At 38.4% G+C, this 22,282-nt stretch overlaps 1 protein-coding gene across 2 annotated transcripts in view; it reads left to right on the plus strand.

Moving 5' to 3' along the window:
- Nucleotides 1-22,282, plus strand: part of LOC114031505 (T-lymphoma invasion and metastasis-inducing protein 2-like) — a 288,383-nt gene that overhangs the window by 126,399 nt on the left and 139,702 nt on the right. For both annotated transcript variants that reach the window (XM_027846610.1, XM_027846611.1), the window contains 4 exons: nucleotides 2,073-2,204; nucleotides 8,005-8,116; nucleotides 10,799-12,001; nucleotides 19,314-19,749. In XM_027846610.1, coding sequence (XP_027702411.1) covers nucleotides 10,805-12,001; nucleotides 19,314-19,749 — 1,633 coding nt within the window. In that variant the 5' untranslated portion in view covers nucleotides 2,073-2,204; nucleotides 8,005-8,116; nucleotides 10,799-10,804. The remainder of the gene's footprint in view (nucleotides 1-2,072; nucleotides 2,205-8,004; nucleotides 8,117-10,798; nucleotides 12,002-19,313; nucleotides 19,750-22,282) is intronic.

Here is a 22,282-nt window from a genome sequence, read left to right on the forward strand (position 1 = left end):
AGAATCTTCTCTCTCCTATTACCATCAGGGAAGCATGGTGTGGTACAAAGAGTACTATGTCTGGCATCAAGAGGCTTGAGTTCAAATCCAGCTTTGTTACTTAGTACATTTCTGACTATAGACAAGTCACTTAACTCTCTGGAGCCTCATAGGAGGAAGTTAGAATAAATGACTTCTAAATTCAACTCTAAATCCTATGAATAAAATTGGCACACATTGCTGTGGAAAGGTCACTCACTCTTGTTCTAAATCCTTAATTAGTTTTTCTCCCGCCTTGCCATGTCTGACCAAGGTGTTTTATTTGTGTGTTCTCCCCCAACTTCTGGAAATGAGTGCTTGATTCCCTCTCTGAGATAAGGAAGACTTTCTGTGACCTACTTCAGGGAAACTAGAGAAGACATGGAAAATGTAAAACTTTTAGGCTTCTGTTTTGTTTCAAAATGCCAGATTGGATTTGGTCAAATCCAGTAAATTTCTTACAAAGTTACTATGGAAGACTGGGAGGCAGAATGGTACAAAGGAATGAGCATTGAATTTAAGGAGTGGAACCTGAGTTTAAATCCTGGTTTTGGCCTGTACTGCTTGTGGGAGTACTTGTGTGAATGTATCTGTATATATCTTGTGTGTACCCAGTCCTTAGCATGTTGTCTCCCCCATTAAAATGTGAGCACCTTGAGGGCAGTGACCATATCTTTGCCTTCCCTTGTATCCCTTGCACATAGTAGTAGTGCCTGGCCCTGTAGTATCTGGTGCTTAATAAATGCTTGTTGACTGATTGGTATATAGATGAAAAAAAAACAAACCCTCAACTGATCCATCCCCAGATTTGCTCCTCCTATCCTTGTCTATGGTGCAGTCAGTATAGAAGACAGCCCAGTTTCTCAGCACCATTCACTGTGCAGCTGTCGCTGTTGCCTTTGCCCAGATACATGCTGATTTTTGTTCTGACGATTTCCCGCCAGACTCCCTCCTCCCATGACCTTCTTCTAGTCCTCCCCCAAAGGTGTGTGCTTCGCCTATCTTTTTGATCATACTACATTGCTCTTGTTAAAGTTCTTTAATGACGGTAACAGCTCACAGTCATATGGCACAACTCCCTTGTGATATAGAACAATCCAAGTATTATTCTCTTCGTTTAACAGATAAGGAAACCCAGCAAGTAAGTGTTAGAACTGGGACTTAACTGAGAACTTGCACCTCATGACCAGATCCCTTTCTGCCGTTACTATAGTTCTTCTGAAGGGATTGCCACGATTGTAAATCGGGTCCAGGATACCCTGGAACATGTGGCAACCCCCCCCCTCGCCCCGTTCTAGGTCCTTTCACAGATTCACAATCTCAGAGCTAGAAGGGGCCTCACAGGCCACCTGGCCCAACAAATATCTGAATAAAACCCTACTCTCCAGTGTATCTAACAAGTCATCATCTGGCTTTTGCTTAGAGAGTGCCTGGCCCATAGTAAACTCTTAATAAATGCTTGTTGAATTGAATAGAATTCACATTTGGACTGGTTTTTTTTTTAAATTTTTATTTATTTATTTATTTATTTTTAGCGAGGCAGTTGGGATTAAGTGACTTGCCCAGGGTCACACAGATAGTGGGCATCAGGTGTCTGGGGTCATATTGACCTCAGGTCCTCCTGACTCCAGAGCCAGTGCTGTATCCACTGTACCACCTAGCTGCCCTGGGACTGTATTTGTTTCATGAGACATGTTTAACAGATTTTTTCCCCATTTAAGTAGAAAAAAAATTTTTAATTGTTTTTTTGGGGGGAAGTCAGGGTTTGATCTTTCATCTTTATATTTCTGCTGCTCTAAGTGGCTCAGTAAATAGAGAGTTGGGCCTGAAGTCAGAGAGACCTGAGTTCAGATCTGTTCTCAGATACTTACTATGTGATTTTTGGGCAACTGACTTAACCTCTTGTGCCTCAGTTTACTCAACTATAAAATGGAGATAATATCACTTACCTGACAGGGTTGCTGTGAGGCTCAAATGGGATAATATTTGTAAAGCACTTGGCACAATGTAAGTGGTAACCCCTTAATAAATGCTTTTTTCTTTCTGTTTGTCAGAAATCACTCCAGTGTTGCCCAGGGATTGAAGCATTGGACTAATGGGAAGGCATCATTGTATGGTAGAAAGGTCACTAAACCAGGAATTGGTGCGTGTGTACTCCTGTTCCATTTCCCACTGTGTGACTCTAGGTAAGTCACTCTGCTTTGAATTTGTTTCTGCATCTGTCAAATAAAGGGGGTCACAAAGTCCCCAAAATTGTCATCACCTTTATTCTCAGTCTCTTTAATTTGTTTCCTATATTCTCCCCACCTCAACTTAACTCAGCAGTTCTTTCATTTAATAAAGTGCCTTGGAGCCTTTCCTGACACTCTACCATCCCTTTCAAAACAACCAACATCCCTCTTTTCTATCAGTTCTGAAATCTTACTCCCCGCCCCACTGTGTTTAAACTTCCAAGTTACTCATGGCTCCCCTCTTTGCCAGAGGCATTTGTACCATACCTTGTACATACTACAACCTCTGCTTTAATTTGTGTTTGTTCAGTATTTGTACAGTTGGCACTTGACATACATCTTTTAAAAAAAATGTTTTTGTAGATTGTAAAATCCTAAAGGGCAGAGACCATGTGTCTACTTTGCTGTGTAGAACACAGCATACAGATGGGTGCTTTCATGAATTCTCTGAATGATGAGGGATATGGTATTTATGTTAAAGATTGAGTTTTTGTAACTTTCCATAAAACTACATTTTAACCACTCCAGAAATTCTGACACGATTTCCCTAGAGTGTGGATGCTCTCGGACCTGGTTAGAACTGATCTCCTACTCTGACTAAATTACCACATGAAGCTCTATAAGCACTGTTGCAGATGTCATGATTTCTCGTAAAGCAGGTGTGAATGCTTAGGCTCTTCTTGTAATAAATTTGCCAAGGAAGGCGATGAACGATGTGAAAAGTTGTGCTATTTTCTCTGTGGAATTTATGACTTTTTCCCCCAATCTTTTTGGCTGTTGAACTTCCAATTAGTTTGCATACTGATTAAGACCCTACTTCACAGGCATTTCTTGGTGCAGATCAGTGTATTTATTCATCTTATATGTAGGGCCCAATTCAATTGAAGTGGTACCAGTGGTGCTTGGACAATTGAAGCCTAGCTTTTGAAGCCCTCAGCAGCTTGCTTTCTCCCTACTGTGTTAAAAAGGATTAACCACCCAGGACATAATCACTATGGAGACCAGACAGTCCATTTGCCTGCTTCTTTAGACAGTGGGTTCAAGTCTCCTCATGAATAGAAATAAGCCTTATGACACACAGTTCATGTATTTTGACCATGGTTCATTGAGTTGAGAAGGCCGAAGCCAGTTTGGGAGAAAATATACAAGTTTTATATTTAAGTTTTGGTACTTGGAAGGAATTTAGTTTTGATTTTTTTGAGGATAGTTGTGATTTTTCTTTTGGCTTTTTTTTTGGTAATAGATTGACTTCTTACTACTTAAGAACTTATTATGAAAGTCCTTAAAATCAAATTTTAAGGAGGCAGTTATGTAATAGGCATATGAGGTTTTATGGTGCAAATCACCGCCTTTCTTTAAAATTTATACTCAGCAAATAGAATAAGCTTTTTGTAAATAAGTAGTTTTACATAATGAAATAGTTGAGCAGGTCAGATAAAATTAAAAAAAAGATAATCTTAGAATCTTGTGGCTTTCCTGCTCATTGGACTCCAGATCCATTAAAGCTCATTTGCATTCTTACTTTCCTCTCTTTACCCACAGTCATATTTATACTCAACTGTCACTTTACTCTGCTCCTTGGAAAAGGTTTAAAATAGCAGAAATGGTATAGAATTTAAGTTACTTGAAGGCAGGAACTATTTTTTTTTTTTTTTTGGTATCCACACTTACCTAGCACTGGGCTTTGTGTTGATGAAAAGTTGAATTCATTTGAGTGTAAGTCTGAGGGTCCCATACTACAATTGTAACTTCATTAATCTTACAATTGGAATATCAGGCTAACATTTCCTATTGTTGTTGTTCAGTTGTTTCAGTTGTGTCCGACTTTTAGAGACTCCTTTTGGGGTTTTCTTGGCAAAGTAGTTTGGAGTGGTTTATCGTTTTCTTTTCCAGCTCAATTTACAGATGAGGAAACAGGGTTAAGTGACTGGCCCAGAGTCACATAGCTAGTAAGTATCTGAGGCCAGATTTGAACTTGTGAAGATGAATCTGCTTGACTCTAGGCCTGCCATTCGGTCCACTAGCTGTGTTAACATTCCCTAAGTGTAGGGATGAGCATTATTTCCTTTTATTTCAGAAAAGCAAACTTATTTGACTTTGCCCATTTCTACCCACTTCTCTAATGTATCACTCTAGTGCCTAGAACTTGGACAGGACTACTGTTTCCATTTAAACACCTCAGGATGTTTGCTTGATCTTATGTTATTTGTTATCGGGGCAGGGGATCCCCATAGAGAATCATAGAAGGGAATCACAGAGGCATAAGGGACCTCTGAGATCTCAGAGCCCACGCCCTCCCTAACCAGAGACGGTTTGCACAGATGTAAATCTGCCCTTGTGCAGTTATTCCCAATTGAAGCATTAAGGATGTTTATAATTGAACACTCCTCTTCCTTTCTCCCCTTCACCAATCAGCACCTCATCCCTTCTCTACTTGAGCCGTAGATCACCATCTGTCCCATCAGAAAACTTCCCCTCATTATCCCCACCCCTCAGCTTCTTTACATAATCCTTCTGGCCAGACTGCTCAGGGCTGTAGCCAGGGAACAAAGCAGAGTCCGTCCATACTTTACCCCCGACTCCAGGTCACACAGAAGTGGAGACTTTGAGAATCTGATGCATCAGATCAAGGACAGGTTGTAGGCGAGCGCAGGAAAGATGGATCTCACATTTCCTCTTGGGAGGCATTTTCCTTTGGGATTCAGTAAGTCCGTGGGGTTCAATGGGTTATGTTGGCGAATTTGTGCGTGTCTTCTGCATTCTTGGACACTGGTGATTTGCTCGTTTTCATTGATTTTGGTGGTTTTGATTCTTGATTACGATCTTAGCTTTAAAAGTGTGTACAGTTTTTAAATGAATCTCTTCACTGGGATAGGAGATCAATAACAGATTGATATCCAAAACTCCCTTCGGGCTGTACAAAGGTGGATCAGAGACTATTTCTTCCACCTTTGGGAGGGGTTGTTGTTTGTTGTTGTTCGGTGGTTTCCGTTGTATCTGACTCTTTGTGACCCCATTTGGGTTTTTCTTGGCAAAGATACTGGAGTGGTTTGCCATTGCCTTCTCCAGCTCATTTTACAGATGAGAAAACTGAGGCAAACAGGGTTAAGTGACTTGCCCAGGGTCACAGTATCAGAGGCCAGATTTGCACTCAGGCAGATGATTCTCCCTTTGAAAGGGGAGGAGACACTAAACAAATTATTCTTTGAGGCTTTACCACACCCTTTTAACTTGGCGTTTCCACAGTTAGAACCTTAATCACTTAAGGTTTTGGTATAAAAGCAAAGAGCTAAAGGGGATTCTCAGAACCTGACTCGCTCATCTACTTGCTCCCAAATGGAATTCCAGTTGAAGCATGACAGGACAGATAAATGTCTGTTCTCTTTGTCATGATCACAAGGAAAAGTGATTATACAGATTCCCTTGGGGACTTGTCAGAACTTTCTCTCTTAGTATATATGGTATCAAATCTGGCTTTTACAGTTGAAGACCATTTCCTCCCATTCTGAACTGACTGGAGATATAGCACAGCTGCTCACCATTATCCATCTATAATAATGAATATTCTTGTTCACCTTTGTTACCCCTCTTCCTGTTCTTCTCCGGACTGCTATCTAAATTCCTCAGGCTGCTAGCTGTCTCCTCTTCACTGTTCTTCAATACACTTGGGCTTACGTTTTATTCTCTGGCCACACACAATAGGGACTAAAACCTGGAGTTACTCTGTTGAAACCAGTCTGTTGACTTGTGTGTGTGTTCTAGTCTTTGTACCCCTGCTATATGCCTTAAACTTTTAGGATCTTGAGAAGACTTTTGCCAAGAGAAAGAAGTACAGGGTCAGGTATTTTTTTTTCAAGTAATATGTACTAAAATTGAACTCTTTACCATCATAGATTATATTTCTGTTATTAAATGCATGGGGCAAAGAAGACTCTAGTTCAGACCTATAATGGTGAGAGTTTTTGAATCACCGTCTTTGTGTGCAGTGTAACAGCTGACACATTCGGCCTCTCAATAGCAGCTTTTGTCTTGCTACCTTTGCCGAACACCATGCCTGGTGCTGTATTTGTCGCTCTTCAAGCATATTAACTTAGAATCAGAATAGTCCTACAAAGAAGAGCTGCCGACTGAGTGAATTACTCAGTGGTTTTTCACCTCTGGGGTCATCCTTAGAACTTGGTCCTGACAAGAGTAAACAAACACACAAAAAATTACTCTGCTTAGCCCACTGTGAGAGGTTCCAACTGGCCTCGATCTGGACACTTTCAGTTTACTCTATAAATAAAAAGGTATAGCTATGACAAGAGCAGACAGTTCACATTTTAAATTGGTTCAAGAATAAATTAAATCGTGGGGGGTGGGGTTTAAAGTAAAAAAAAAATTGAAGTCCTAAGGTTTTGATAGCCTAGAGCAGGTCGTGACAGCCTGTACCACCTATGTAAAAGGAGCATGAAAACCTACTTACTATGAAAGTGTCTCTGTCTATGCTGTTTGTGAGAGCTGCCAACTGCCAGCTTCGAGGAGGAAAGGGAGGAAAACTTTGGCCCACTGATTTTTAGGGAGCTAAGTTATAGCTCAACTGGGTTAGTAAGAACTCCTATAGATCTGACTTGGTGTCATGGAATCATAGCTTGAGACCTGGAAGGGACCATAAAGGCCATGGAGCTCATTACCTTCATTTTACAGATGCGGAAGCTGAGGCAAAGAGAGATCAAGTGGCTTGCTCAGAGTTGTGAGGCTAACGAGCATCCGATGTGGAATTCAAACTTGGGTCATCCTGACTCCGAGTCTAGTGCCCTCTTCACTCTGTCATGCTATTTTTCATTCAGAGATGTCCCCTAATCTCCCAATATGACTTTTGTCTTTCCATGTTACACCTTTCATATTTGTAGGGAGAAAGAGGTTGGGAATATGTCTAAGGACATTATGGAAAGAGGCTCCAAGAAGAACTCACTTCTTTTTTCTCCTTATTATAAAACACACACAGACACCCTCACCCCAACCCACCCCAAAATGTCACTATTGAAACTCTGCTGCTGTCTAAATCAGCCAAGGACATAGAAAGGCTTTGTGTTTTCCCTGAGTACTGCCAGATGGCAGACCCCCGTTCTTGTCCCCTGCCCCCTTGTTAGACCCTTAAATTCCTCTAAGGACTGCTTACTGGCCCCACTTTTAGTGGTGCAAAAGCCAGGCACATATTTCATGACATTTTTTTAAAGGTCATGTATGACTAGTCTGAATAACTTAAATATTTTAAACAAGGTATTGGTTTATATGTATTTAAATTTTGAGTTTGGTTTTATTCAATAATGGGATAATTTAAAAATCTGTCCTTTTTTTATATGAAGATAATACCACCACTCGAGTGGAGAAAATTTTTCCCCCTTCAGTGGTGCTGATAGATTTTCACTGGCACATGCATATTCTCTTACTTACCTCCTTACTTACTCTGTGCCACCACCACCACCTGTTTCTCTCCCCCCACCTACCCCACCCCCAGCTCCCCTAAGTTTGAGTAAAGGTGATGCAAATTGCTGTCATACAGAAGTTTTTGCCCATGTAAAGATAATGGCCGCAGGACAGACCTCTTTAGCATCATGCCTTCTCTATCCAGCCAAATTGAACAGTTCCCAAATATTGCATAAATTGTAACAATGATTATGATGCCAAAGTAATTTCTTAGAAACCTTTTGTTTTATGTTGCTTACAAGCATAATGAAAATTGATGTGTTTTCTCCCCACTGATGTTTTTCAGAGTGTTTTCATGGATCCTGTTTTTGTGGTTGTTAAATGTAGTGCCCTGCTCTCAAGACCATGTGAACTGCATTGATCATTAATTGCTTGTGCATCAAAAAGTGATTCTTCAGGTAATCTAATTTAAAGTGAATCGTGATTTACATAAGCTTGGGTAAATGCAGTTAAAAAATTAATGGGTATTAGAAGAAGAAGAAGAAAATGATGATGATGTTGCTTTTTTAGGAAAGGATAGAAAGGATGGAATCTGCATCACTGATATCATTAGTGTAGTGAATTTCCTTCACTGAAACAAATCATTGATTGATTCTTCTATAATTTACAGTCTTTGAGATTTGTTTGGGGTCACTGAGAAATTAATGAATTTCCCATAGTGTATTATATGTACAGGACTTAAAATAGGTCTACCAGACTCCTTTATCCACTGCCTCTGTTGTTGCTACAAGAGAAAAAAAATTGAATTAATTTCTTTTTTTCCCTTAGCCTAGCTTCAGAAATTTCTATATAGTTGCTATTATAGAAACAAAATTATAGTGTATTTAGAACACTGGGAGATAGGAATTCTGGATTTGAATATTGGTTCTGTTACTATTTGTGTGACCTTTGGCACTTAACCTATATGAGCCAAAATTTTCTTATCTGCAAATTTAGAGGGTTGAATTAGATATTCTCTAATATTCTCTGTTTATACTTTTGAGTTCTATCACACAAGTCAGCTTTTAAAAGGAGTTATCAAATCTCTATGCCAGACATTTTATAGATTATCATCATCAATTATTGTTATCATATAAGTGTGAGATGTTTTCTGTCTATATCAGTTTGAAATCTAAAAAGAAAACTCACTGATCAAAAGTTTGACTTTCAAAAGGAATTAAAGCGTACTATACATACTCAGCTGGGTCATTCTCACTGACCCATAATCACTCTCGCTCTAAAGCAAGAGGAACTAAGAACTTGAGCGGAAAGAAAATTACACCTTTATTTTCACTTACCTCTAACAGAAATTTAGTATTTTTTTCAATTATTTTAAAAAAATTATTGTGAGAAGGGGTCCATAGCTGTCAAAGGGATCTGTCACGCAAAAATGATTAAGAACCCCTGGTCAAAAGATTTTCTATTTTCTTCACCAATGTCTTGAACCTTAATGATTTGAATATAAATCATAAAATCTTAGAGCTACAAGGGACAGTGATCATTTAGTCCAACCCCTACATGAATCATGGATCCTTTTTACCGTATCCCCAACAAATCTTTATTTACCCACCTCACAGGTTTTTTAGGAAAGTACTTTGTGAAAGTTGTGAAAATTTTTTATCATAATCATTACAATGCAACATATTCTTGAAGGTCTTTAGTGTTGAGGAGCTTCCTATGTCCAGAGACAACCTTTTTCATTTTTAGAGAACTCACATTGTTAAAACATTTCCTTTATGTTGAAGTGAACTCTGCCTTCCTCTACTTTTCACTCTTTGGCCCTTGCTGCCCTCTAGAACTAAGCCAAAAAAACACTCACCCCTCTTTCACATAATATCTTTTCAGATATTTGAAGATAGCTGTCATTCCCCTTGCTCCCAATCCTCCTAGGCCAAACATCCCCTGTTTCTTTGATGGACACTTTTGGATTTACCTTTTAGTTCACACTTGCCTGTAGGCCTGCCAGCTCATCATGGTATCAAGATTGGAGCATAGTACTTCAAATGGGATCCAAGCAGCAAAGAGTAAATCAATAATGTCACTTCACTCTTTCTGGATTCCCCACCTCTCCTAACAAAGCCCAAAATTTCATTAGTTTTTTTTTTTGCCTGTTATATCACACTACTGACTCATAATGAGTTTGCCATTCACAGGAGCTCAAAGGTCTATTTTTTAATTGCATAAATTGCTTTTTTCCTCCCATCCAAAAATCCTATTTATCAGTGAATGAGCATATATGATGTATAATGGGGTTTATGTGCAATGAATAAAGCAATATATGCAAAATCCTTACTAAAGTTCTTATATAGCTTTTGTAAATGTGTCTTCCATACCAAAATAGAGCTGTGTTTTTCTGACCATGTGCTTTTCAACCTGCCTTTAAAGGGAACTCCTAAGTTCTTATTCCTTCTTTTGCTTCTCTTCTATTTATTTTCTAGCAAGATTGTCCTCTACCATTTAACCCTCATGCTTTGCTAATACTGGGCCTGGTGCCATGACTCATACCCAGTATCTAGGACCTTCTTTTTATGAACTGTACCTTTTCCAAAATTCAGGTCAGAATCTTAATGTTTCATGCTATGGGAGCTACTAACCTCCACTAGCTTAAGTATAGATGTTATAAGTTTCTTACATGTTTTAAATTTGCATTTAGCTACAATAATCAATTATCATGAGACCATGTATCATTGTGTGAATCACTGTGCATGAAATTCAGTCAACCATGGGAAGCTTTCTCCTTTTTTTTTTTTTAAATGATGGCTTACAAACCCTTCTATATCTTCCCTGAAAGACCTGAAAGAAAATATGGTTCTCTAAATATTTAAATGCTTTAAATATTTTAGATTGTCATCATCATCAAAACATGCAGTGTTGCCTGTCTACCTGACCTTACTTATTAAGAACCAATGTTATTAAAGAACCTTTGATAACTGAAAAGTACCTTCCATCCCTCATCCCTCCTGTTTCTGTAAATTGTGACAGACATAGAAATAAGTTGCTTGTTTCCTTTTTTGGAGTGCAAATACTATTTTAAGATCTTCTGTCATACTGGTTTGTAACTTAGGTCATAGATGTTACTGATCCAATTATTCTTACTTTAGGTGAAGATGGGGAACTCTGAGAGTCAATACAGTCTTCAGGGATCTAAAAATCATGGCAGTTCTGCCACTGGTGCAAAACAGAAGCCTTGTCCCCTGAAAATCCGCAGCATCCATGTGAAAGATGAAAAGTCCTGCTCATTGCATGGGTGGGGTCATGGAAGCAGTGGGACAAATTACAAGTCTCGATCCCTGGCCAGGAGCTGCCTTTCCCACTTTAAGAGTAACCAGCCTTATTCATCACGCCTCAATGACCCAATGGCTAAAGGCTCCAAAGGCAGTACCCACACAAAGCACAAAGTGAATGCGTCAGGAAACTATTTCCAAGGAAAGAATTCTGCCTTCTTGTCTGAGAATGGCTTTCATTACATTAGTCATGAACCAGCAGATAACCACATCACCTCCAGAGACTGCAATGGACACCTTCTGAATTGTTATGGGAAAAATGAGAGTCTTGCATCAACCCCGCCAACTGAAGACCGGAAGAGCCCCAAGGTTCTTATTAAAACACTAGGGAAATGGGATGGATGTTTAAGGGTTGAGTTCCACAATAGCAGCAACAACAAAGTGCCTACAGAGGACTCCACTGGACCAGTCCAACTTTTGAGATATTCCCCTACATTAGAGTCTGAAGCTTCCAACCTAACTGAAGTACAGAGAAGTTCTAGTACGGATTATTCTACCAACCATTGCCTTTCTCCCACTGATTCCCGGCTAAGGTCTAGCAAAGGCAGCTCTTTTAGCTCTGAGTCTTCCTGGTATGACTCACCTTGGGGAAATGCTGGGGACATCAATGAGTTGGAGGGATCTTACCTGACCAGAAGCACTCCAGATACTAGCATCCATTCCAGTTTTCCATCAGATGATGCCAAAAAGCCTTTTAACCAAAGTTCATCTCTTTCTTCCCTTCGGGAGCTGTATAAAGATGCCACCTCAGAAAGTCTTCCACCCTCAGCCATTAGACTTTCTGATGAATACATTGGTACACATGCCAGTTTAAATAGTAGAGTTTCATTTGTCTCAGACACTGATGTGCCCTCAAGGGCAGAGCAAAGAGGCCCTGTACAGTACTGTTCTTACACCCTTCCCTGTCGGAAGTCCAAACCTTTAACAGAAGATACTTCTAAAAAGGACACATTAAAAACTAGAATGAGGCGAATCAGTGATTGGACAGGAAGTCTTTCAAGAAAGAAAAGGAAACTCCAGGTATATAAGCTTTTTGGGCACAAAGAAAAATTAATTTTGATTTTTCAGTTCAGGGGGATTCTTTTTGGATTCTGGTGGGAGGAATGAAAAACATGGAGATATTCTCATCAAGTTTTGGGGAAAATAATTTTAAAATAGCACTAACTTTTCAAATATTATTATAGCATAAATATTTTTGGGTACCTATATGTGTATATGATTGAGAGAAGAAATAAAAACTCCTCTCTAAATCAATACCTTACACCCTGCTGTAGTTAGAGAACTCATTCAACAAATACTTTTTGGTTGATTAAGTGAGGTTGAAATGTATAGAAAGCATCCTGAAAGGAAAACCACATTTTATAAATAAGTAGACATTATTCTTCCCAACACAGAGGCAACACAGTGTGATGGAAAGAGCTTTGAAACAGAAGACTTGAGTTTTAGACCCTGCACAGCTATTAGCTAGCAAGGAGACTTTAGACAACTCATCTAACTTAACTTCCCTAGGCCTTAGGCCTCATTTTGGAAATGACTGTGGTAGTGCAGTTTATTTCTGAGTTTCCATCCAGTGCTCAAATTCCCTGATTGATAACTTTTTTTTCAAATAGGATTCTCATGTCTCTTACAGTTCAACAGAAATACTAAAAAACACATGAAGCACTTATCCTGATCTTAGTCTTAGGAAGTTATCTTCATCTTTTTCAACTATGGGTTTCTGCTGTTATATAGCCTTAAGTCTTTTATTTTTCCTAACCATTTAGAGGACCATCAGAAAGCTCATCACTTTCTGTTACCATCTGGTGCATTTGCAAAATAATGTTGCTTTCCTAGTTATGTCGATGAAGGCAGGGGAAATGAAAATAAAATCAAAATAATCACATTTGGCCCAATATAGTGGCTTCCATTTTCTAAATTAAGTTAGGTTTTGAATAACAGAACTGATCTTAAAGGTCAACTTCATTTCTTAAATCAAGGTGCAAGAGTAAGGGAACTATTCCTAGTCTGTGGCAAATTTTCCAGCCCCATTCTCACCAAAAAAGATCTGAAGTGAACTTTGGCAAATGTTTTTTAGGAGAGAAGAGAAGGGACCATTTTAAATATTCTTCTTTTTAATATTTTTTTAAAAAATCTGGATATGAACACCAAGGAAAGTGAACATTGTCATATATTAAGTAGAACAGAAAAAGAGGAATGTTCATAAAGTTGTAAATCTAAGCCTTAAAAATAAACAAAGAACTTTTGTACTTGCCTTTTGAGTACCTTCTGAGTCTACATTTTTTAGTTTCACTCTCCCCCCAGAAGTATATTTTCAGTATTTATTTGATTTTGGTTCAGATAATGTTTGAGCCTTGGCCTTACACTTATGCCAAAGCTGAATGTTTCCCCAATTTCTCATTGCCTCTAGCATTTTCTTAGCTCTTTAGGCACCATCCAAGTCAAAATTCCTCTTGCCAGGAAAAGAGGTGGAGAGATTTCCTGAGTGAATTGGTTATCTGAGCACTCCTTTGGGCTGCACTCTATAATTAGAGTCTGGAGAAAGGGCAAAGAGAACATTGTCAGGATTGGGGGGGGGGAGGTAGGTATCATTAAGTCGTCCTACCCCCTGTGTGGGTAGGATTCTTGAATATGAGTCACCAACGTTGCTTGCTGGCACTTTGGGAAAGTCACAATTTAAAGTTGCCACGTCAGCAAAATGTTGATAATAATCCATGCTTCCTACTCTAACCTAGCGGGACTATTGGGAAGAAAATATGAGCTAAATATATGGAAGTGCTTAGGATTACAGGCGTCTGATAAATAGCGTGTGGTACCGACTGATAACTATAGCAACAATAATGATGATAACAGTGGCATATATGTTGTGAGTGAAGGAAGGAAAGGGTTTTGGCAATTGAGATGGAAAGTTATTGTTTTCTTTCAAAGAAAACTAGTAGTAGCTTCTAGTCTTTTAGCATAAAATATACTTTTACTTGAGCATGATAGAAGGAGGAAAAGTTTATTTTTTTTCTTCATCCAATATAGACTCATCTACTTTTTTTAAAAAGCAAAATCACATCTAAAACAACCTTGAAAGTTCTTAAGTACCCAACTTCAGGCTAGGACATATCATAGCCTCCTGAAGTATCTGTCCTATTTAAGATTTTATCATTTTACTATAGGAAGTTAAACCAAATGACATAACATGTAAAGTATAAAATAAATGAGATAACATTTGTAAAACTTACAGAGAACTATATAAACTTATATATACTATATAAGTTTATATACTATAAACTTATAGAGAACTATATAAATGCTGACAGTTATTTTTACACAAGGGAGCCAGGTGGCACAGTCAATAGAGTTCTGGAGCTGGAGTCAGGAAGACCCAAGTTCCAATCCAGCCTCAGATTCTTAATGAGCTGTGTGGCCCTGGGAAAGTCATTTAACCTTTGTCTGCCTCAGTTTCCTCATCAGTAAAATGGGGATAATAGTAACACTTACTTCCCAGCATTGTTGTGAGAATAATATTTCTAAAAAACTTCACAAACTTTCAAGCACTCTATGAATATTATTATCATCAAAATCATCAGAGTCCTCCACCACCAATGAAGTGATCAGAGCCAGGTTTCAAAGCCAGGTTTTCTAACTCCTGATTGAGTGTTCTTTCTACTTACGAGAGCTTGAAAATAAATAATGCAGTGAAACAATTCAAACGTCTAAAAATGATCTGAGAAACAAATGCAGAAAAGCCATACTATAGAAAGAAAACATATTGGGAGTGGAAATGAATGTGTATTTAATATGAATGTATTTTCACTATTAAATATAGCTCTAGCGAGAGGAGTGAAGCCCTATTTCCGTTCTGTTCATACCAGCTCCTGGTTAAAATATCAGTTGCGCAGCCATAGGGAATTCATTGCAAAGGCAGGATTAGATTGGAACATAAAGCTCTTGAATTTCCAGATGACTTACATTTAACCCGTGAGGCTTCATTTCTGTATTGAAGATACAACAATCTCCCTGGGAAGACCCTTTTCAGAGATTATTCTGTTTTGCTTTCATGTGTAAACTAAAGCACTCAAATTGGATTCATAACTACATCTTATTTTTATATAGAAATGAATAAGCCACTCTCCTGCTTATAAATACTCTTCATATTCCTTTTTTTTTTTTTTCTGGTGAGGCAGTCGGGCTTAAATGACTTGTCCAGGGTCGCACAGCTAGTAAGTATTAAGTATCTGAGACCAGATTTGAACTCAGGTCCACCTGACTCCAAGGCCGGAGCTCTATCCACTGTGCCACTTAGCTGCCCCTACTCTTCTTATTCTTGAAGAGTTCCTTATGCAAAGCCATGTTAAAATTCGTTTGCAAAGCACTTACCTATATTTTCATCCTACTTTTTTTCCCCCAGAGGATTCCTACAGGATCCCTGACCCCCTGCTGAGACAAAATACGTTGACTTTTTCTATCTGGGAGAATGGGGTTGGGGAACACCAAACCAACAAACATTTCTGAGCATGTTTTGGTATTGATCGCATGTGGTATTGGGCCATTAGATTTAGTATTAGATTAGATTAGTAAGTGGGGATTGGAAGACAGAAGAAAAGACAGTATCACCCTTGTAGAGAGAAGATGGGTGGGAGGAGAAACAGTAGACACACTGGAGAGAGGTGACTGTCCTGTAGATTGATTTTTAGTGATTATGTGCTTTGCCTTAGTGGTATGATATTGTGGAAAGAACATTTTATTTAGGAGATCTGGGCTTAAAATCCTAATTATGGCTCTTCAGCTATGCAAACTTAGGTTAGCAAAATGAGAAGGGTAGGGCAAGAGGACCTCTGAGGTCCACTCACTGCTTCATAACTAAGTAAAGAAAAGTCATATGGAAAGAGACAAGGCAATGAGGTTAGTGGCTTTTGTTGAAAACTGATGAGTAGTGATCAAAATCTATTTTTTGTGTGTGCAGTTGGGGTTAAGTGATTTGCTCAGGATCACGCAGCTAGTGTCAAGTGTTTGGTCTGAGGCTAGATTTGAACTCAGGTCCTCCTGACTTCAGGGCTGGTGCTCTATCCACTGTGCCACCTAGCTAACCTGATCAAAGTCTTTCTTGTGGAAGTAGTTGATGCTCTTACTCCTGATGGTGATAATAGCTCACATTTATATAGGGCTTATTATGCTATACTTACTGTACCCAGGCTAATAGCTTTATAATTATTTTCTCATTTGATCCTGACAACAACCCTGCTGTTATTATCATTCCCACTTTATAAATGAGGAAACTGAGGCAAACAGAAGTTAAGTGACTTTCCTAGAGTCACTGAGGACTTCCTAACTTCAAGCCTGGTGCTCTATCCACTGTGCCAGAATAAAAATAGTGTTTTAACATAATCCTATTATATTTTTAAGTTCATTTTGTAGATGAAGAATAGGAAGTTTAGGAAAGTTAAGTGATTTTCCTGAAGTCACATAGCTAGTGTCAGAGTGAGGACCAGAGCCCATGGGTCCTGATTCCAGGTCTGAAGCCTTTTCCCCTATACCGTGTTGCCTCAACTTACAAGAGTGGTCCTCCCCTTTTAGCCTTAAAAGTTAGTCACTGGCAGCTAGAATTAGGAAGTGCTGATGATGAGAATAAGAAAATTCTTATAGACCAAGAAGATCACGTAGGTATTAGGTGCAGACACTGAAAATGTTGCCATATGTGCTCGAAGGAAGGCTTGGCTTTGCCGAGTTGAGGGTTTAAAACTTAGGACCAGAAATGTGCCTTGGGAGAAACAAAGTACCGTGTGTTTGTAGGTTGCATTTAACTTTGCCAGTTCAGAAACTCCTTTTGGCATAGAGTCTCTCTTATTTTGAAAAGCCTCATTATAGCCTGATGCCAGCAACCACAGGTAATCCCAAGTTGGTTTTGGGCTGCGTATCAGATCTTCCTGCTAATAATTGAATAATGTTAATATTAGCCAAGTGAGAAGCATCTTTTCCCCCTGGATGTTTTTGAAGAACTACAAATAGAGAAGGATTTTCTTTTTTAGCTTTAAACATTTTTTCAAAAGTTTCCGGTGTAAGTAACTCACAGGAGCTCGTTTATTTGCTTTATTCTTGCATAAGCATCAGAGAGTAAACAAATATCGTGGTGGGACATAGTGTAAATACAAGTAGAAAAATAATATTTTCATTGGTAGTAGCTGTATTTTGGGCTCAGTTGTTGTTTATAAGGCCTGAGTATTTTGAAGTAATAATGAGTTGGCTGATTATTTTCCTACAAAAGACAGTAATTGCTACTTCATTTGTATACTAATAAATAAACATCATTCAGATATTATAAATTCAAAACATATCGTTGACCAAGACTGACCTTTTGTTTTGATTTTATTTCGATAATTCAATATAATTGATAGTATAGGAAAAGATACTAGCAGATATATAAGCTTCAGAAATGAAAAGTTACTAGATGAAAAGCGAGCACACAGATAGCTTCCTGCGATGGTTAAGGGTATTCTTGGTTTAGGCAAGTGTAGGATAGTATGGAAAAATCTGGGTTCAAATCCATGGGCAAACCAGTTCACCTGTCTGTGTCTCAACTCACTCATCTATAAAATGGGAGAGTATCATTAGGGCTTTTGCTTGTCTTTAAAGAGTTATTTAGAGGCCAGTGTTCTGTAACCCTTTCAGAGCTACCTAAACATGAATTATTATTATTCTCTTCTCAGCACAGCACTCTGAACTCATTCACTTAATAAATTGTCATTTAATTAACTAATTAAGTTGTCTAAACAGCAGATTCAGAATACTAGTGTTACACTGAACCTAAGGTTTAAATCACTTTTCTTCCTTCCAAATTCAGGGAATTTATTTTCATGCTCTTTACCAAGGCATTACTCAATTGCTCTCGTAAGAACATGTTTCCCAGTCTCTAAAACTTAAACTTTCAATTGTTTAATATATTCAGACAGTGCAACTAATCTTAATTCACAAGGGAACTGATATTAAATTGTTTATTTTATATAGATCTGTCTTTGCTTGACTTATGTCTGCAAGTAGGGATATTTTTAGGGCATAGAGTACATAGGGAGTGAATATTCGTCATGACAAAAGGCTGCAGCTGCATAGATGTCAGGCTCCGTGATCAATGCCCTTTGTAGGGAAGAGATCCCAGGTGCGTGGTTCAGAATCTGACCCGGGGCTTTGGGGTGAGGAAGTTACTGCTGCAGCTTCCAGGCTCCAGATTTGAGTGGTGGGGGGGGGGGGAGGCAGGAATTGAGAAACTTTTACACCAGGTTTAAGGATGGAAATGTGTGGAACTTTTGAAGCCACCAAGAGACCAGCAGTATATCTGCATAGCTAGCTGTGAGGTAGCTGTGAAGAACCAACCTCCCTCTCCAGAGTCATGGAGTGTGGAATTAGGACTTTTATCAAACTCTCCTAGTGATTGGTTAAATCCCACTGAAGTGCCTTCCTCTTCACTGAGGCTGTATATATATACCTGGATGATCCCAATTGTGACGTAGAGCAGAGAAGATGAATTTATGTTTCTCAATCTAGAACTTAGTTTGGGAGAATAATAATGGGACAGTCAGATAGAAGCAAAATTTTGAATGAATTCTGGCAAAAATATGTTGGTAAATAATGTTTCTATCAGCATTCTAAGACAAAATTATTCTCACATCATAAATATACTGTGTCAAAGATGGATTTCACTTTTAAAATTTATTTTGAAATGCCATAGAAAAGCTGCAAAAACACCAATGACTTTTGTCAGGATTTAGTTAACAGCTAGCAAAGATGTATAATTCTAGACATTTCTTGTGCCACCAAGCTATTAGGTAGACTAATAAACAGGTAGATACAGTAATACAGGATCTGTGATTTCATCAGTGTTTGGAAACTAGCTCTGCCAAAAGGTATAATACTTGATGTATAAGTCCTAGGGAATTGCTTAAGGCACATGGAAATTAATGGATTTGCCCAAGGTCTTAAGGCTAGATTTGAACCTAACTCCTCCTGACATTAAGCCAGCTTACCCGCTATGCCTAGATGGCTCATGTGGACTATGCATACTACCCAGAGTTCTAATCTGTTATTTCCTCAATATTTTATTGATGGATATTAGGCCAGTGAATTCATTTGATGGATTGGATTGAACTAGGTTATTTCTATAATTCCATGTATCCCTTAAATTATATATTTAGAGGTGTTTTGGTTTTTTTTTTTTCAAAAGGACCTTGCTTTATGATACCACTATTTGCAACAGAAAAGTTAAAATTTGCCTTTCAATACCCTTAGAGAAAGGAATTGTGGACTTATGGAATGGTTATAATCTCTGATCAGTGGCTATTTTCATTGTGCACAGGAGCCCAAATCCAAGGATGGATATGACCACTTGGATACCCGAACTGATGGTCTCAGTGGAGAAGCATTGTTGCCTTCACAGCTGTCTAGTTTGCTGTGGTCAGGTGGATCTGGCCAGATTCTGCCTCAGAGGAGTGAGTCCACTAATGCAATTAGCAGCGACCCCTTGCGACAGAACATTTATGAAAATTTCATGCGGGAGTTGGAGATGAGTAGGCCTCATGTGGAGATCATAGAAACATCTACAGAAACAGCAGACTCCAGTAGCGACTCACTTAGCTCCTTAGAGCAACTGGACCTGCTTTTTGAGAAGGAGCAAGGAGTTGTCCGGAAAGCAGGGTGGCTCTTTTTCAAACCTCTCGTAACTCTTCAGAAAGAGAAGAAGCTGGAGCTTGTGGCCAGGAGGAAGTGGAAACAGTACTGGGTAACTCTTAAAGGTAGGTCAGAACGTAGCTGCTTGCATGACATCCTCTCATGGGCAATCATTTCCTCACTTTAATATTCCCATTTCAATGCCTGAATGAATCCTCAGTTGATTGAGATTTGACATGAAGGATTTGCTAAAACATTTTATGGAAAAGATAAAATGGTCTTTCAGTATTTGGCCCACCATAGGTAAATGTTGCTTATAGAGGAGGCATGTAGGTGGCATTGTGGATACAGTGCTGGGTCTGGAGTTGGGAAGAACTGAGTTCAAATCCAGACTCAGATATTTCCTAGCTGTTTGACCGTAGGCAAGTCATTTAACTGCTGTCTGACTCAGCTGTAAAAAATTAGTATAATAATAGCACCCCCTCACACGGTTGTTGTAGCAATTAAATGAGATCATATTTGTAAAGCACTAAACACAGTACCTAGCACATGGTAGGTGCTTAAGAAATGCTTATTCTTTCCCACCTAATTTTTATTGTTGGGCTGGGAAGTTGAGTTCATAGTCTGCACATGCAGTCCAATGGATTTTAATGAACTTGCATTTTGGGGGAGAGTAGAATCTATATTGTTACATGTTGTTATGACCTCATAAAATAAGAAAGTAAGTGGTAATCTTGACAAAAAAAATGTGCCTTTTCATACAAAGCAAATTAAATTTTCTTTTCTTTCTTTTTTGAAGGCCTCATAAAACTTTCTTTTAAGGGTATGCCTTTTCTTAATTTATACTCTTTTTACATGTAGGTATAGCTTTGCTTAAAGTTAAAAATAGCATGATGATCTTGAGAATGACTAAATCAATGTAGTGCTGAGCTATGCAAAGATAAGGGGAAAATAACAAAACACCCTTTGGCATGTTTGCACAATATTTCTGTGAACCATTGTCAAAAGAGCTACATAGAGTGGTCAGAAGTCAGGCTCATTAAGTTGACAGCCTCTTTCCCCATCACTTTGGGAGGGGCAGAAAAGTGAATTATATCTGCAACCGGTGTGAGGAAAAGGCCAGTAAGTCTTCAGCATCACTCCTTCCTAACTTTGTTTTGGCTTCTATATATAAATAATGAGCCTGCTGTGGACTTGCAGACTAGAAACTTGTCTTGAGCATACACAAAGCCATCCAGCAATTGGCAAAACTGCCATTCATTTTCAGGCTCATTAAGTTCAAGGATGCAAATGTTTCCTTTATCTTGCAGTTATCAGTAGCATGAATGCCTCCTGTGAATCTAGGTCTTTGTGACTCTATTATTGCAAAGAAAGAGTGAGCTGAAGATTTGAACATAGACCAGGGACTTCTGCGTACTGAATACAGCTCTGGGTGATGATACCTCATTGTCTCTGGCTATAGGCAATAAACTTAGTACTAGCTATATTTGGAGTTCCCTCACGCTTATTTGTGAAACACCGAAATTCTATGATGAAAGGAGGTTTGTAAGCTTAAAAGATTATCAAGTGTTCATTCTTTCATTTCCTTTTTAGCAAGGGAAAGGCATGTGATAAAAATGTTTTTGGCAACATAAACTTTTTCATGTGGTTTTAAACACTGCTTCCTACTTAAAGCACTGTATGTCAAGTTCAATATACCTGATTTTTAGCATCAGTTACATTTAGAGCTAACTTTTCAAATTATTTTTAATAAAATGTGTGTATGTATGTGTATAGATAGATAAAACATATCTATATCTATGCATATCTATATATAGTCAAGCATACTTCTCATCATGTGTCTTCTAGATACCTAAATAAATGAATTGAAAGTATTCTTCTGGAGAGAGATACTTAAATGCAAGGCTTATGGCCGTCTTGTTACCTAGTTTGAAATTACAGGTGTCATAAGACCACTCCTATGCTTAAGGATCAATTCTTCTCCCCACCTGTCTTCATTCTAATGAATGGACGTTAACAAGATAGACTACATTCTCATCTTTTTTTTTCCTCTTGGTGGAAGTAATCCCATAGTATGAATTCAAGTTCATAGTGAAAAATTCCTGGTATTACTTTATATAGTGCTGTTTCTAATTATACTTCTATGTACAAATAGTTCCATCCATAAAACATTGTAGATAAAGCAATATTAGGATTCAATATATGAAAGTTTGCTTTATGAAAGTGAAGATGTGTTCTGTGAAAAACATGTCTAATATTGTGGGGTTGTAAGAGTAGGGACATGGTGACAGCTAGTGGTTGTGTCCTTTGTTAGGGCAATGGTAACTGAAGGAACAGTATTTTGAAAGGAAAATGAAGATATAAGTCTGGGATCATTGACACAGGACAGATGTTGGTGCCAAGCCTTTCATACCACCCTCTAGTCAATGGAACTGCTCATATTTTCTTATGGTTGTCTTTTTCCTGTCTAAGAATTAAATTAAACTTTTAATTAGATTAGTTTATATTATGGTGCCCCACTTTAAGAGCCAGGATCTAGCAAATTGCGCTATAGCAATGAAGAAATAAAACACTTGTTGATGTCCCCATATTAATAGGGAAAAACCCCAACAGCATCACTTTTAAAGATTCAAAATTCCATTAAAATTTGACAACATT

This window comes from Vombatus ursinus, unplaced genomic scaffold (genome assembly GCF_900497805.2).
Source record: "Vombatus ursinus unplaced genomic scaffold, bare-nosed wombat genome assembly UNPS02015175.1, whole genome shotgun sequence".
Lineage (NCBI taxonomy): Eukaryota > Metazoa > Chordata > Mammalia > Diprotodontia > Vombatidae > Vombatus > Vombatus ursinus.